Below are 17,813 nucleotides of genomic sequence, written 5' to 3' on the forward strand. Positions count from 1 at the left end.
AACTGCATGATACCAGGATTTCTTTGACCAGTTATTACTTGGGCATGTTTATTAAGTGGCAAAATAATGTACATTTTGGATTCTCTGAGGAGCAGAATCCTTGAAATTAAGTTTACAGAACTTGTACTAAGGCATCATTTCTCATTGTTATGTGTATGTCTCAGATTTAACTTGTCTGCTGTTTACTCTCAGTATGTCCTTGTAGTTTACCCTGATGGCATTGCTGTCACTTACCCTGAAAGCAAGAGGCTAGTCTTTTCCCTGGGCTGTGTGGTCGTCAACAAATTCTAAAAATAGTATTTTGTTCTGCTGCATGATCTTAATTTAGCTGAACTTCCTGCCTTAATCATTCCTTTGTAACAGGTTTGCCAAATCTCAGATCCTCAAGCATGCTGTACAGCCCCACAACACCCATATTCATTTCCTGCATCAGTGTCCTGTGCTAACATTAACTTAATTTGCCCTAATTCAATGTGTCACTGGACTTCTGTAAAGAGCTTGTTCTCTTTTCATATCTCTTTTTCACCTTAATATTTCTAAAATGATAAAGGATGCTTTTAAGCAATTGTGATTTAGATGGTGCCCAAAACTGCATGTTGAAGTAATTTGTTTTCAGTAGGCATGTCACAAGCAATGAACTTTGATAGTTCTGGTAATCTTGTGTAAAGATTTCTAAAATAAAGCCCAGTTACCATAGCCATGTGACTGAAAATGCAGGGGAATTTTTTCTTAATGCATCTCTGATCCTCTTTTCTCAATATTATTACTTACAGTTGGCTAATCCCTAAGATTTACATATACTTCTCTTTTTCCAGTTTCTATCTTTTGTGGCCCAAGTCAGCTAGGAGGAAGGAAAGAGGGAGAAAAGAAACATATAAAGAAGTTAGATTCTTCATTATGCCTAAAGTACTTTCCTTCAGCTTACCAATCATAATTAGCATAAGGAATACTATTGATGATAAAAGTAGCAAAACTTATCCTAGCAAATAATAATGTGTATTGGGGAAATGAAATTAGTTTTCAAATATGTTTCCATTTTGTCTTCCTTCACATTTTTTTCTTTCCTTGATCTACTTATTAGCTATCTCTTCCCTCTTCTATCATGTTTTTCTCTTCCTGTTTAATGCTTTTTCCTCTTTCATCAGTCTTTTTGGACTGGCACTGTGTTGTTGTGTTACTTTTATTAACCAAGCCTCACTCTCTCTCAAGTTTTGTTCCTACTTCCAGTACTTTGGGGGAAAATGCCCACTGGAAAAGAACCCTATAGCTTCCTCTAGTTCCCCACAGGATGAGGGGATGGAGTCTTTAAACTATAACCTTTCCATTCCCTGAAATAGATTTTATAGTGAATAAAGAAATTGTGACCTGAAGCCTGTCCTCTGCCCTAGTCTCTTGCCTGAAAGACTTGGAAAGTAAAAGGGAAGTGCAAAACTCCCGCTTTGCTTCAGTGACTGTGTCTGAAGTCCTTTGGTACTATTTAGTGCACCAATATAGATACTTGTGTCCTTTACCAGTGAATTTTGGTGATATAATTGGAATTTTTGAAATTTGAGTCCCATTTGATTACAAGACTTATGTTTAAAATCTTTCAAATAGGTTAAACCTTGGAAAATACTTGAATTAAATAAATCTATACAAACTTAAGTCATCATTTTGTATGCTGTATGACTCAGTTCCAGTTACACATTCACAATCTAAATTTTCCACTGGAACCCACTTTTTAAAAAAAGTTCACATAAAAAGTAACCTATAATAAAGTATCTTCTGGTACTCTCAGGGGTAAACACTTCAGGGTTGTCATTTGGACTAATGTACTGGCTGTTACATTCTGTCATTTCTTGTGAGTTTCCAAAATATGAAGTTCCTAGGTCATACTTATTATCAATGAAACTGACTTCTGGCCAATGCCAGGTAATTGTATAAAACAGTCTACATCCATGGTTTTTAACTGTCTTTTCCTATGCAGTAGTGTGGCTGTGAGAAAACTGTCTATTGACAGTCACCTTTTACTAATTCCTGAGTCATGTAGCGATTGGTTTGGAGGGTATTACTTGTCATGGCTAAATCCATGTAAGAGTCTCTACCTAGCAGCTTAAGAACAGAGACAATGAATTTGCTCTGTTTAATTTTTGTATTCTGTACAGAAATACTGGTGTAACACTACCATGCCTATGGAATTTGGGTCTGATTTTGGGTGCATTTCCCTAGAATCAAGTTTTCTATGGTGGCTACAACCTTCACATCCAATGACTTGAAGGTTGTCTTCTTCTTCCTCATCCCTCAACATTCCCAAGGAAAGAAAAGCTTCTACAATTTGATGTGCCCTAAGTCCTTTCTGCTGACCTACAAAGTTTTAGATTCCCTTCCCCATTCTATTCACTTTACTCCTGGTAAAACATTTTCATCATGAATTCAGCTTCTTCCAGTGTGCTTGACTGTATAGTCCACATTCTCATTATCTTTTTTTATCTACATTTAGAAGAAGAAATAAGTTATATTAGTCCCACCTTTATTGAAACTACCTTGCCTCATAAATGTCCAGGAATCTACAAAATCCTTATGACTTTCAATGTTTGCTGTCTTGGCTTTCAGTGCGCTCAAGAATGCATTATAAAATCTAATCTAAACTGTAGTTAATTATATAGAAAATGTGATAACCAAAATGAGTAATTCCCACAATGTGACTGATTAAATAGGGAAGCTACTTAGAGCTACCCACTCATCTGTGCCCTGCACCGGTTTCATTGTGTGGTAGCTCAGTGTTCCTGGACCAGCACAGTTTACCACTAGCCAGTATTTGTCTGAATTGTGTATGTTTGCCTCCGATTCTAAAAGTGGAGCACACTGTTGTTGGTGGTTATTTCTCCCTTACTGTGATAGCCTCATAGCAGGATTAACACCCTGCAGGATCGGGATATGTGGACAGCTGAAACGACCATTTCCCAATCCCATTTCAATCCACTTCCATAGAAAAGGATTTTCAGTGAGGGGTGCTGATCTCACAGAGATATTTTCTAATTAGCGGTAAAGTATTTCTCACTGGCTACTTAGCTTTGTTTGTTTTAATTATGCAGTGCTTTAAGTGCTGTGTTTTCCTATGTGGCATATTTTGCATATCTCAAGTTCCTTTTTTATATATTTTGACAATGTACTACTGCAGGAATACTTTGACAGTAAATGAACTTGACTTGATGATATTACAACAGCACTGCTACAAACTCCTGCTTTCCGGATTCCAGAGTAGTTAAAGAGGCTTTTGCTGCAATCATACAAAAACTCAAGTAGAAGATCTAATTATTTTGATTAATTTTGAGCCAAGTTCTTGATGTTTGTTTTCTATACATACTGAATTCTTCTATATAGAAACATCTGCTGTAAAAAAAGAAAAAAAAAAGGAAAGTCTTGAAGACTATGCAAACAATGATCATGGTATCTCTATTGGATAAAATTTCCTGGTTCATGCACTGCATTATCCCTACTGTTTGGGGTGGGGGGGGGTGTGGTTGATTGGTTTTTTGTTTGTTTGTGGTTTTTGTTTGTTTGTTTGCCTGCTTGGGTTTTTTACCTTAATATGAGGAACTGCTTTGATTACAGGTAGCCTTTATAAGTGACTTTTCAGATAAAGCAAAACTGTAGCAGCAACTGCAATAAACTTTGGTTTTTCTCTCTGTTACAGCTATGCTGTTCCAGGGATGACAAAGCAAATGCATAGTTTTTTTGATGACCACTGGAATTGCATGCATGCTTGTTGTAATAGGAATTCTGACAGGAATATTGCTGTTGATTACCGGATCTGGTACTAGAAGCTAAGTTGCAGTTCAGACTTAATTCTAAATCTGTCAAGTGGCCAGTTAAACACGTTGATTTAAATATTTTTATGAATTTATTTTTTTGTTATTGACTTGATTATTTATGGAAAATATGTAAGTTCATATTTTATAGAAGAAAGGAAGGGGAAAAAAAACAGTGAAGAAAATCAGCCATATTCAAGGATCAATGACCTGACACAGTAAACAACAAGAGTTTGTCTAAGCAGCAGTGCAACACAGGGATGCCTTAGTCCACTTCAAATATGAAATCTGTGGTGTTGCTCTTATAATGTCCACAGGCTTTTTTTTGTTGTTGTTGTTTTTTGGGGTTTTTTTGTGGGTTTTGTTTTTTTTTTTTTGTTTCTTGTTTTGTTCTTTGGTATTTTACCTAGGTGAATCTGATACCAGAAGGTAGTAATTTGAATTCAATGTCTCTGCAAATTTGAATTCTTGTTTACCAAAAATAAGTACCTGGTTTCTTCTCTTTTTTCCTGTTTGCACTGACTCATTTTTCTTATATAGGTTCTCAAACTGCCTCTCTGCCCATCTTTTTTGGTAGCTTCCAGTCATGTTCCCCAGACTTTTTTACCTCTGATAGCCCAATTCTATTTCAGCAACGAAACTGACTGCAGTTGCAAAACTGGTGATGGTGGCAGTTTCTAAATAGAAAGCAAACTCCAAATAACAATATTAAAATATGCACTGAAGGGTAAATTTCACTAGTTGTTTTAGTGGGCTGCTGTGATTTCTGTTAGCATCTCAGTGGGAAGGACTGATAAGGTCTGGTCCCATTACAAATGTGTCACATTGTGATACATAAATTGGTGATGTAAAATAGACAGATTTTTGATTTTGTGAATGTAAAACAGGAATATTCTTCTTAATAGTAGGAATCATTTCATAAAACCTAATAAAATAGACTGAAAATGTTTTGACCTTAGTCAACTAATTTCAATCCCATCAAAATAAGGAAAGAACATAATTAAATATTGGTTTGGTATGGGATTTGAAGTTTTTTGTTTGTTTTTTTTTTTTGTCCTGGGTCAATTAAAAATTACTTATTCATATTGTTTTTTATTGAAGTTAATGAAACTTCTGAATTTTTCTGAGAATAGATTGTGTAAATTCTTTCAGTTATTCTTACCTGGTTAGTACAAGCTCTCTCAAACCATACTGGCATTTGTGATTCAAACTGTATCAAATGAGCAGAAATTATATCTGTTGGAAAATCCTGGTTTGCGTTTTCCATGGTATATGGGAAAAATTTTAGTCGATTGAAAAAATGGAAATATGTGCTTCTTTATACTCTTGTAAACTGGGCATAAAACATATTCATACTATTTTAATTCAATAATCTGTAACAAGTCTGATATCATTTAAGTCTGATTTCATTTAATCTGGTTACAGTTTTCATTATTCATTTCATATTATTATTTTAATTTTTCTTAAGCAGGATATACAGATTTTTTAAATATCACCGTGAATGATTATTTTTTCATTAAGAACTGCAATTAATGCTGGACATGTCATATGCTTATATATGCAGACATAAATATATTTGTCAGGTTTTCATAAAAGATCTAAAAATCTCAAATAAATACTTCTCAAGTATTTACAACTGTTAATTTATTTTCTAACCTCCTTTAGGACACTGATACAATGTTTTTGGCTTGTTTCTTTTTACTTAAGAGAAATTAAAAGATGCAGTATATGTGGAAAGTCTCACTGAGTTATTGGCATTAGGCAGGTTGCCAGGGGCATGAAATTTACATTTGAGTGTGAAACAATTGCCTTGGCAGAGGAGTGCCAGTATGTCTTCTATATGGAAATTTTGTGTTGAGAGATAATGGAGGGCAAATCCACTGCAGTGCCAAATAGTCAGAGAAGAACTTCTCTCTATTTCTGACAAAAGGCACTATTATTTAGGCAAAACTGAGACATTTTCTAAATCATGTCACAGTTCATGCAGCCTCCAGAGCAGTGAAGAATAAGGAGACATTTAGTACAAGCCTGAGCTCTGACATGTGCACTATTCTTTTTGAAATCATGTACATAATTGTATTTAGACACATCTACTGAATCACCAAAGGGTAACATTGGAAAAGTGAGAAACCAGGCAAAAGATTTTTTTTCCTGACAGCTTTCGAGACTTTGACCCAGAGCCAAACTTTCATGCTCCAATTTGCCACAGTGCGTTTCACATAATGACACACAGCAACAGCCCATTGCCATTTAATATCACTGTTTTGAGATTATTCTCCTCTAATACTTCTTTTCTTTCTGAAACATTGTATGTTGGGTTGTTTTGGGGCTTTTTTGTGTTTTTTTTTTTTTTTTATTTTTTTGCCATTTGCAATAGCTTTCTTTTGCCAAGCCAGAACAGACTGGGCAACTTGTTAGGTCATTTTGTGGGTGTTTGTTCAGGGGGACACTAGATAATTGTTAATGCAAACACCACTGAATAAACAAACAGAAGCCCAAGAAAATTCATTCAGTTAATAGTGCCTTCTGGATCACTGACTATGGAAAAATTGTTGTTTATAAAGTGAATCATTAATTTGGCTTGCATATGAGATAGGCTTGCCACTAAAATAATACGTTATGACTGGCAGATAAATACCATACTTGTTTTAACCAGGGTAAAATGAACAAAACATTAAAAACCATGTTAGTTACTAATTGCCAACTTCAATTCTTTTGAAGCATGAGCTTTGCTAAAAGCTGGACATTTTGTTAAAAGGCTTTGTCAGGTAATTATTTTCCTCCCTGCCAAAGAACTGCACAGGTTTGCTGATTCCAAAGTTCATCTCAGTCCTTGCACTGTCAGGTAGATTGAGGTACATACAGCTTAGGGTCCTCCACCTTCTGGAGCATCCTTCTTCTTGCATTAATTTATTAAAACTATAATTCTGTGCAATAAATATACAGATCCCCCTTCATGTATTGAACTTTGTGAGGAGGTGTGAGGAAGTGCTTGAATCTAGAGACTGTCTGTTGCCAACTCAATGAGAAATTTTTCAACAAATGAGTCCATTATGTAAATTACTAAAAATCATTATGCTAACTGAACATAAGTAACTCAGTGGTCAAACAAAATATTATTCAAGTGTTCTGGAAAGCAATAACTGAATGAGAGTTTATTAATCTGCAGTTACTCATCTGCTCCTTTGATTTACTGTGGTATCTGCATGCCTCTGACCACTCTCTAGTACCAAACACCTTGTGGCAAACTGGATGGAATGAATTTGGATTTGAAGTAATGTCTCTTTTTTTTCAGAAATGTTTTTATTTCCTGTAAAGCACAAAGGACTATTTTCCCTATTTATAATAGAGAAGGTTTGGGGTTTAATTTTAATTATTGCTAAAAAAAGGCCTTGCAGACTTACAATGTCTGTATGTTTAATTTCCTACTACACATAAATACAACAGATATGGTTTTCTTCAGACATTTTTACAATAATGAGTCCAAAATATTTTGGCAAGAATAGAGGCAGAAGGACTTCAAAAGGCAAACATTAGTAGTAGGCTATTATCATAAGTAGTTGCTGGTCTGTGATTTCTGCCTTTGAAATATGGTTTTAGTCTCTTTCCCCATTAGCAGTTCAGACATTTCTTAGACAATAAGAATTTCTTGTGATTTTTCTCCATCGAGTAAGACATATGCAAGTGATATGCAGTGATATCATATGCTAAATAAAATTGCATTTGATAATGCATCATTTCTTCCTACAGTTGTTATTTGTGCATACAGTATTGTATTCTTACTTGCACTACTGACCTTGAGAATGAATTGTTTCGTACTGTCAGTAGTATTTAATTTGGCTTGTGGTACTTCCTACACTCTGCAAAGTCTCTTCTTGATGTTGTGCACATAAAAAAATTCTTTTTGTTTGCTATCTTATTTCATAATTGTATACTGGAATGTTCAGTCACCGAATTACTTTGTGAAATTACATCTATTATACCACTGGAATATGACCTGATTTATTATAAGAAGATCAGAGCATAGCTCAAGTGCTCAGTGCATTATCCTAAATGAAGCTCTGTCTCTGAGGGCTGCCCCTCATCTTTGCCGTTATGTTTTAGCCATTGATTTCCCTTTAGAACACAAATGCCATAAAAATACTGCTTGGTAAATGTTTCTTCAGTATTGAATAACTGCTTTTTCTGCCAAGGAGGTGTCAAAGTCTCTTCCCAACCTGTCTGTCACACACTGTTCCTTTTACATGCATCAGCAGAGGTCAGCTAAATAGGTCTGATAACTCAGTTTTAGGGAGATGCAGATTGCAAGGCAGGATGAAAGGATGGCAGGTAACTTTTCAAAGCTTGCTTGTTTACATTTCTTTGATTGCAGTGGTTCCCCTTTGGAGAGAGGCATGCTGCCTTTGGAGCCTTCATTTCTCTTTGAGTGATATGGGCTGTTCAAGCCTCCCTCCGTGCCTGCAAACCAGGTTCTGTCCTGGAGCTGCACCTCCTCAATTCAAAGGCACAGGCAGCTCCTTTCTCACATTCTGAAGCACAGTTTGTCCAAAGCAACCTAATGGTGGGGAGGGGCAAAAAAAAAAAAATTATCTAGGCTGAATGAAGCTCCTATGAGAGCTAGGAAGTTGCTCAGGTGAAAGTGGCTGTGATTTGGAGATGGGGTTGCAGAGATTAGCCAGAAGCTTATCACGGATATCTGTAAGCAATGGGTTTCACAGTTTATCATTTTACAATTTTTTTTTTTTTGCAATTACTTAGGTTTATATTTCCTGCCTTTTTTCATGTGCTACAGGAGGAGACAGTTAGTAATCATTGGGGCTTTTACCAGCATAAGATATAACATTTCTGCATGATGCATGATATGTATTCCTGTAATTTAATTATCTAGAGTGTTTATTTGTGGGAAACAATGACATTTCTGAGATTATTTATGAGGTACTGCACTTTGTAATCAAACCTTCTGTGTGCTGTTTGTAAAACATCAAGTGTTATAAAATTTCTGGTAGTTGGAAAAAAGAACATTGATAATGGGCTGACATTCTCTGTGCAGCTGCAGATGAGAATCAGCAGGAAATAGAGAGAAGCAGAAGCGTGGCAGCTGTATTGCAAAGATTAGTTACTGAGATGTTGCCTGCCTGAGAAATACATAAACTCTCTGCAAGGAATTTTTTGTGTTGAGAATGGTGTAGCTCCAGCTTTACATTTTAGACAATATTTTAGTAGTAAGAATTTTCTTTCTCATATTTGTGATAATACAAATATGTCTGAATTAAGTAAAAAAATGCATAATGCCTAAAAAAACAAGAATAAAAAAGTAGTCATACTGAGTTACAGAAATGAACAGGGTTAGATAAGGCTTAGATCAAAGAGTAGCTAAAAGAGAATGAAAATGGAATTCACAGTGGAACCAAAGTTGCCCAAACCCAAACTTTGAAGAACTTTTATTAATAAGGCAGAACATAAGAGAATAAACTTTTGACTGCAGTAGGAATTAGTGACCTGCCATGACCAGGGCCCAAGGAAGGAGAGCACTGTGCATTACTTCAGTTTATGTTTGAAAGATACATGCTCTTATAGTTCCAGAAGGATAAGAAGTCCTCAGAATATTTGGCTAAGGTGAGTAAAGTCTCTTTTTGACTTCAGTTTATTCAGCTGCAAAAAGAGTTCGTAAAGATTACAAGGAAACATACTTTGTAACACAATGACTGACCCACCAGAGAGAAAATCTTTGAAACAGTAATAGTGACCTTGATTTTATGAGTATTTTTGATAGCAAAATTACAGATACAGTTTGTTATTGGATCTTGCAGCTCATGTAAAGCTGATAAAGAAGGAATGATGATGGGTCATTTTCAAATTTCTGAGTTGTAACCTAGCCAACCTAGGCTATCTCTGCTAGAAATTAGTCTAGAGAACAGGCTGTGAACCAGGCAGAGCTCAATAAATAGAGAACATTAACCTCATATGTGTGCTGTTCAATAAAACTGCATTCAGGCCAGCAAAATAAATCAAGAGACTAAATGAAAATATTTTATAATTATTAAGAGGCTTAATTGTAACTATTAGGTTTTAAATTTTTGTACTACGTGAGGAATTTTGAATTTTATTTTAAACTTGGGCTAAGGGTGCAAATTTTGTGTTGGAAATTCGAGTACTATACCTATACGAGTAATGGCAAACACATTATTAATGAAAAACAGCAATAAAATACTTGGTGGAGAGAATATTATCACGGGATTTTTTTTTTTTTCTGCATGGATTGAATGAAACTGCTGTTTTGCCCAGGACTGTTTTGTGTTTCCTGAAAATGCTACTGTCTGATGCTTGAGTTTCTATTGCAGACCCAGCAGCAGGACACTGTTGGTAGCCTCTGCTAACACACTGTTCCAGTGGCTTCAGCACATAAATAAATGAATGCATAAGTGTGCATGGTAATGAATACACTTCAAGTAAAGGCCAGGCAAAGTAATAATCGCAGGATTTGGTGTGACATTTTGCCAGCACTCACACGTATTCCTGACTTTTCTAACATTTGTTTTTCAACTCATAAATATTTCTGGAGAGTAAGCACACTGTTAAATGACAGCGGTTTCTGTGGAGAGATTAAGTACATTAATAAAATATGAGACAAAAGGTACTGGTGAATGATGGTTTTTAATTAGAGGAGAAAAGAAAAAAAAAGTTTTTTTTAAAAGAGGAAGACTTAATTGTCTCTATTTTTGTTATTTTTGAGTATACTCTTACTTAAGAAACAAAAATTGGAATACACACAAGGAAAGAAATTTACACTTGCAATAAGAAAAGTATGTTTGAATGTCCTTTGAAAGGGAGGAGGTGACGGGAACACAAGCATTCCTTTGATTATATTCAATGAAACCAGCTTGTGTACTTTATAAGAACAGGAAGAACTTCTAACATCTTCCTAATCCTGTTGCAACTTTGATCATTTCTGCTTTTAAGCAATGGCTATAACTGGATCTAGCAAAGAGAAGTGCAATGGCTCATCTCAGCCAGATGACTTTTATGTTTTACTGTGTCTTTTTCATTCTAATCAAATCTTTCTCTCCATTTTAGACAAATATCACTTGCTGTGTCATAGCACATGGATTTCAGGACCACCTGTGAAGAGGTAGGATCAGATTTTTTTCAAATAGTAGAATGAAAATCAATGAACTTTTAATCCTTTTTATATGCAACATACTTTCTCCATCCCCCCCCCCTTTTCTTTTCTTCACCTGAAGTTTTAGGAATTATATAGTAAAATATAAGTTATTCAGCTGATCATTTCATGGTGGCAGATGGACTTTGTAATAGAAGATGAAAGAATTTGCACAACTGTATTCATCACTAGACCTCACCTCTGTTCCCATTTACCTCTTTAGGCACAATGTAGGTGCAGGCAGCTACATTTTGTGTGAGCTTTGCTCTTCTTGAAATTGTTTATGTCTGAAAGCCTGTACATGAAGAAGAAGTCAGTGGAGTCAGGAATCTGTCTGGTGCTGCTCAGCAGAATCAAGGGGGAAATGTAGAAGTATGGGAGAAAAGTGGGTAGGGAGAAGGGAAGCTGTGGAGATGACCAAAATGGAAAGCAATTCCATTCAGATTTAGTGAGGTAAGAAAGTAATTTTTGCCTAGAATTAGTTTCATAATAGCAATGGAAAGTACTTCAGTCCCCCTCCACTAGAGATGAGGGAAGGGCTTTCTGTGTTTATACTAATTTGTCTATAAGAAATCAAATAAAATGTATTTGTAGACATTAGCAAGGGCATCTTATTTACTCAGAGATTGTCTATGTACAATTGTTTTAATATGATTTTAACTACTTCAGCAATTGAGACACAGTGAGAACCATTTACAGCAAATTATGCCATGATTTAAATGCATTATTGTAATTTAAAAATCATGACAATTACCTGTACACTGAAAACCACAAACAGCATTTAGGAAGGTAGGACTGGAAACAAGAAAACTTGCTAGAACTTTTTAAGTGTGACCATGATCCCATGAAAAAATAGAAGTGAAGGGATTGGAACAGCACTAAAATCAAGAACTAACTGCAGCTATAGCCAATTGTGACTTGAGAATCAGAATAAATTAGGGGAGAAGAGAAAATAAGCAGACTAAAGAACACTAAATCATGACAGCCTTCTGAAATGAGTAGTAGGGTCAAAAAGTAATATTAAAATGAGCCCTGCATTTGGGAAAGAATACTGTGATGTTTTTCCAGGATGGTATACATCAGGCTGTAATAACTCAGAAGCTGCATGCACAGTGTAAATTCTATAGCAATATATCCCAGATTATTTACATGGAAGAAAGCATACTTACTAGTCTTGAGGTTTGTCTTTTCAAATAGAGTATTTTCAGTTGGAAGGAGCCTGCAATGATCATGTAGTCCTGCTTCCTAACTCCTTCATGGCTGATCAAGAGTTAAAGCATGTTATTAGGGTGTTTTTGTTTTATTATTATTATTAATTTTTGAATGCACTTATTCAGGTAAAGAGGAAGATAAGTATTTTCATGGTTTTTTTTATGGTGTTATTCTTCAAACTCTATGGACTATTTAGTGACATTTAACTTCACACTGTGTCCAGCGGACGTAATGACAAGAGCAGCCACAGAAAGACAACTTGGCGTATGAGTGCCTTTGCAGTGCAAGTGCACTGACAGATTTGTTTCATTCCGTATCTAGTTTCTAATGGGGGCATTGATTTCAAATTCAGCTCTTTAAAAAATCAGCTGATTTGCAGATCTTCCATGATGGACAAGGGAAGGAGAGGATGATTCCACCTATCCTAAAAAAAACCTCCATAATCTGGAGATCACAAAGTTACTAAGTTACTAAAGTTACTAAGAAGTTTTTGATAATGGCAATAAAAGCTTTTCTGAAGCATCTTGGATGTCTGATCTTCCTCTTCCCCTTTTTGTTTCCTTTCGTCTGCACATCCCAGTGTTATAGCCGCTATGCTGCAGAAGAGCTGAAATCATTCTCCCAAACTGGTGAATGCAGCTCAGATTCTTGTTGCTGCTTCCATCTTTAGTAATGGCAGTAAATGGTTTGAGCTGAGTTTCAGTTAGCATAAAACCAAAATTTTCCACATAGATGCACTGAGGATAAAGCATGTTTTTCATGGTGTCCATGACATACTCAATCTTTCTTTTCCTCAAATGACTTTTCATTCTAATTAACTGCTGCTCTAGTGCACCAGAGGTCTCTGAGGGAACCTTAGTTCTTTCATAGTACTGATGCTTTCATGCATCCCTAATTTCTTTTAGTGTCTACTAGTGAGATTTGGTTTGGGATTCGGACACTGAAATAGTCTTGTCTCCTCATAGGCACCTGCATGTGCACTTTATGCCTAAGTTCCTGCAGCAGATCTGATTGGAGCAGTCAGGGTTATTATAATGAGAGGCTAAACAGAGATATGTAGAGAGGTAGAGTTTGTTTCCAGTCTCAAAGTGATTTCTAGCATCTTAATGATTACTTTCTCCCCCAAGCATCTTATCTTCAGGCTATGCTACCTTTCAAGGTATCTTAAAGTAGTTTTTGTCTGCGGGAAAATAATTTCTGTGCTAGACAATTCAAATGGCACTACAAAAAGAGGACATCTTACATACATATACACATTTTTAAGGGAAACTACCTGCTATCTGAAGAGGTGATTTTTTTTTTTTGTGTGTGGCTTCTCTGCTTGCTACTTGTGGGAGTTTTTCACTGTTTCATATTTTATTATTTAGTATTTCATGCTCTTTTCCCTCACTTATCAGCAAATACATAAATTTTTTTGGTTCTTTTGTTTAACAATTTCAAAGCCATAAGACTAGCCAGCTCCTCTTTTACCCTTTATCCTGAGCTTTTTGAACTTTACAAGAGCATAAATCACAGAGTCACTGGGTTCTTAAAATGCTCTCCTGTACTCACTTGACCTTATTCTATATTCTGAAAACTATCTCTTGCAAGATAACCTCAGTCTCTGACATAATACTGTCCTCTGCAGTGAAAGTATCCTTCTGTTGAAACTGAAGACTTTGGATGATTATAATGCATTAGAACATCTTCCCCTGTGGTTTTTTTTAAGTTCACCTTTTCCATGTATTTTAGGAATAAGCTGCATTAGCAGCTTTCTAACTTTTTGAAATCTCATTCTTTACTTCTAATAGCTTGGCTTCTTCCCTGCCCCCAGTATAGCATCAAACTTTTTAAGTTAATAAATACCCTATTCATTCCCTGCTTACACTCTATTCATTTGTTTTCATGGAAGTGTCCATTGTTTCTTTGAAGGATTAATTTGAATTGGTAAACTGTTTGTCCTCTGCTTTATGAATACTAGAAATATTCTTCTAGACTTCACAAGCTTCATAATTTGATATGTTCTGTTTACTCAAAGGTGTAATGACCTCTATTTCAACATCCATCTAGTTGGGGGGGGGGGGGGCTTTCCTGCAACAAAATGTTTTAAATTTTAAGACATATTTACCTTCCTTGTGAATTTCTTCCCTAAATATTGTTATATACTTTCATGGTCTTTTTCTAGTCACCTTAAGTCATTTTCTGATTCACACATTTCAGACTAAACTGATGTTTTCCTTTGTTTATAAATCCTGTTAAATAGCAATAGAATAGGTTTCTGGGATTTTTCTTAGATGAAGCTTCAAGTCATGATTTCACCTCAAAATTGCATGATGGAAAATGACTCACAATTTACAATATCTGTTAGAATGGAATAGGTGAAGTAAATTTGAAGAAACATACATTTTCTCACAATAGCCTTGAATTTTATATTGCTTTATCTCGAGTTCAACTCCATAGTCACAGTAAGCTCATTGGCAACTCAGACATCAAAGTGGCATCCTTACAGCGTCAGAAAAAGAAATTTTTTTCTCTGAAAAAGTACTGTAGCTTACTAAGAAGCTCATATATATACATATTTTTGTAAATATATATATTTTCCAAATTTCTAATTTACATTTTATATTGAAGACTGTATTAAACAAGGACTTTCTCTATAAGAATTCATTCTTTCTATAAAATCACTTAGAATACTACAGCAAATACTTACCTGGAAAATATTTGACAAATCAAATTAAAATAAGTTCAAGTCAAGTCCAAATTCACCATTTTTCTGCAGTTCTTTCAGACTGGAGTGTAAAATTCATATGCAGGAATGGACTTGCTGTCCCTTGGATTGGAAAGTGTTGGTATCTGATTGAAGAGGCTCTGAATGACAAGCTGAACACATCCCTGTGTGTCTGGGCATTCCAGTTTTTGACAATATAAGGGCTGTTCACTTAAGCTAGCAATACCTCCACAGAATGTGTAACTGGACTATTTAAAAAACATCCCATATATGGTTCTGACACATATTCCTGCCTCTTGAATCCTTTGCTATTACCTCCTTAAGTCCAACTCCATTACCTCCTTAAACCTCTGATTCAATTTCCTTTTTTATTATTATACTTACGATTATGAAGCAGTGACAGGCATATCTCCAAATATTCAAAGGTCAGCCTCAGTTCAAATAAGCATCCAAAAGGGTAGATATTAATCTGAAGGAGCTAGGTACACATTTAAGGCAGTTTTGTAACCCATTCTCCTTACACCTATCATGTTCTTAATAGTAATAAATTTCAAGGCTTAAAACCAAATTGCAGAGGCTTACTTTTAGGACATAACAGTCAAAGTAGAAACTAAAAATCCAGGTCACCTTGCATAGAAAATGTGGTGAGTGGTTTTTTTTTTTCCCTCTTTTTTGCTTCCACTCATTCTTGGACTAAACTATTCTGGAATATTTGTTGAAGTCTTCCTGCTGATATGAAACTATGAGAAGCAAAGCTAAATAAATTGTTTTATTACTGTAGAGCAAAAGACATAGGTAAAGTCGCATAAAGAAGAATATATAGCCATGTCTTGAAAAGTAATTACAAGTATTTAAAATTGCCTGAAAGACTGAGAAACTCTCTTTGAGAACCAAACATTGGAAATGTTTTAGAATGTTTTTTTCCTTGTCATAAATGACAAGAAAAAAAACCAAAGACAGAAAATGGAAAAAAAAAATCAACAGAAAATCTTCAAGCAGACTGATACAGGCCAGATAAATTAAAAAAAAAATTTGGAAGTTCTGCAGGAAATTTACTTCTAAATCAACAGATAACTTTAATGATGTTTCTCCTGCAGTATTTATTTTGGGATGTGTTTTGTAGGTACCCTGCTGCTAGTATAAATATAGGAACTGTAGTTTTCATGTGTATTTTCACTGAAATTAATTCCTAAGTTTTTGTGAAGGCCATTTAACAAATATGGAATGTTTGTTTTGGTATGTAATAATTTCTAAGTTCCTTTTAGGAAAGGAATCTTTAGGGCAGACCTTTTACACAGCCCCTATGGAGAATGTGCTGTAAGTCAGGGTACGATTTTTAAGTGGCCTTTTTTCATTGCCCTGCTGCTAATAATGCGTGTGACCATGTTCTTTGGAAAAGCAGTCTGCCTAAAGGGCTTTACCCATCTCTGCTTTCTCTGATAGTGACCTGAAGCAGAAAGTTCACCACAGACTGGTGTGATGAAGCAAAGGGAGATCAGTTTTCAGCCCCTCTTGTAATTATATTAGTTCAGGAACTGTAAGCAGTTCCCAGGAGATCAGCTCTTGCTTCATCAGTGTTCTTATCTAACTCATCTTGAAACTGTGTGGAATGAGATGACAGAGGCAGCCTTGTGTGGGTGCAACATTCACTGCATCTATTACTTAGGTACCGCTACCTTCCTTCATCACTGCTTTTGCTTGAAGCCACAGGCTCTTCTCTCACATGGAAACCCTTTCACCAATGTGCATTCCTTAACACACCTCGTCTGCTTCATAAAAATGTGCAACTTCAAACACTCAGTTTTCTTCCCATCTTTTCAGCACAGGAGGCCAACTCTATAAATAAGGTGATGTTCTTGGTGAATTGGGCTCAGTCAAGGTTTATTGAACTCTGCTTCTGTCTGCATGTTTGCTGTGAGGTGATGCAGTGTACCACGCGTTTGAGCACAAGGGGATGCCTTGCACGGCCCAGCAGCTCAGCCAGTGAGCTGTTTGTGTCCTATTGCTGTAAGACAGGAGTAGGGCTCAGCCCTCTGCCAGTGACATAGGGAAGGCTTGGAGGAAAAAGTTTTGACACAGCCTCACATGAAATCTCTTAAAAATTGGTGTCAGGAACAAAAGGCATTATCAGCCATAGCTCTGCACTCCCACATCTCATGCACACATGTACACACACATGCACACCATCTAAGCTCTTCAAATGTAAGAGGGGCAGGGCTATAGGCTATACAGCTGATCAGAACAATTTTGCACAATAATTTTGGATGCATGAATAAAAATGTTGTGTGCAGCAGTTTGCGTGGAAGTGTATATACAGGTTGTCTTCTGTGATTTCCAGCTCTGGAACAGGAATTCATACTTTTATTTTATTCAGTTTGTTGAATACTTTGAAGGGGGTGAGTGAGAGCAGCAAGAAAGAGGTTTTAACAGACAAAAATGAAACAATTTAATTCCAGTCTTTGTTCTCAAGGTCTTCCTTTGAAGTTACCTAATAAAACTCAACTACATTCTTCTCCTTAACATGGTTAATGCAGCTGTCAGGTTGGAGAGGGAAGGAGCTAGTATAATTGAAGATTTAATTTTGAACTGTATTGTAAACTAGCTTTTATAAAACCCAAAAACAGTAAAGTGGTTCATTATATTTTAGAATGTCTGATGTAAATAAGGTCTCAGTGTGTGTGATCAATCTTTCCAAGGGCCAAAATATTTTGCTGTTCCCAAGCTTGATTTGCTTGTTCAGGCTGAATAAACTCAGCTCATATGCATTTAGAAACTGACTTGAATTTTAATTTTATTCTAATGTCTAATTGTGCCTGCTGTGGTTGCCTCTAATTCCTACAAAGTAGCCCCTCAGCTTTTGCAGAAAGGCTCTAGAGATTTTATAAGGTTATTGACCAAATCAGAAATGTGCAATCGAGTAAGGCAGAGTTACTTTACCCAGTGT

General features: G+C 35.8%; 1 protein-coding gene across 5 annotated transcripts in view; it reads left to right on the top strand.

Moving 5' to 3' along the window:
• Window positions 1–17,813, top strand: part of SNTG1 (syntrophin gamma 1) — a 315,524-nt gene that overhangs the window by 147,373 nt on the left and 150,338 nt on the right. For all 5 annotated transcript variants that reach the window (XR_010346377.1, XM_064386038.1, XM_064386030.1 and 2 more), the window contains exon 2: window positions 10,866–10,920. Coding sequence is in view for 4 of the 5 variants with exons in the window: in XM_064386038.1 (XP_064242108.1) it covers window positions 10,894–10,920 (27 nt within the window). In the remaining variant the exon portion in view is untranslated. The remainder of the gene's footprint in view (window positions 1–10,865; window positions 10,921–17,813) is intronic.

This window comes from Passer domesticus, chromosome 1 (genome assembly GCF_036417665.1).
Source record: "Passer domesticus isolate bPasDom1 chromosome 1, bPasDom1.hap1, whole genome shotgun sequence".
Lineage (NCBI taxonomy): Eukaryota > Metazoa > Chordata > Aves > Passeriformes > Passeridae > Passer > Passer domesticus.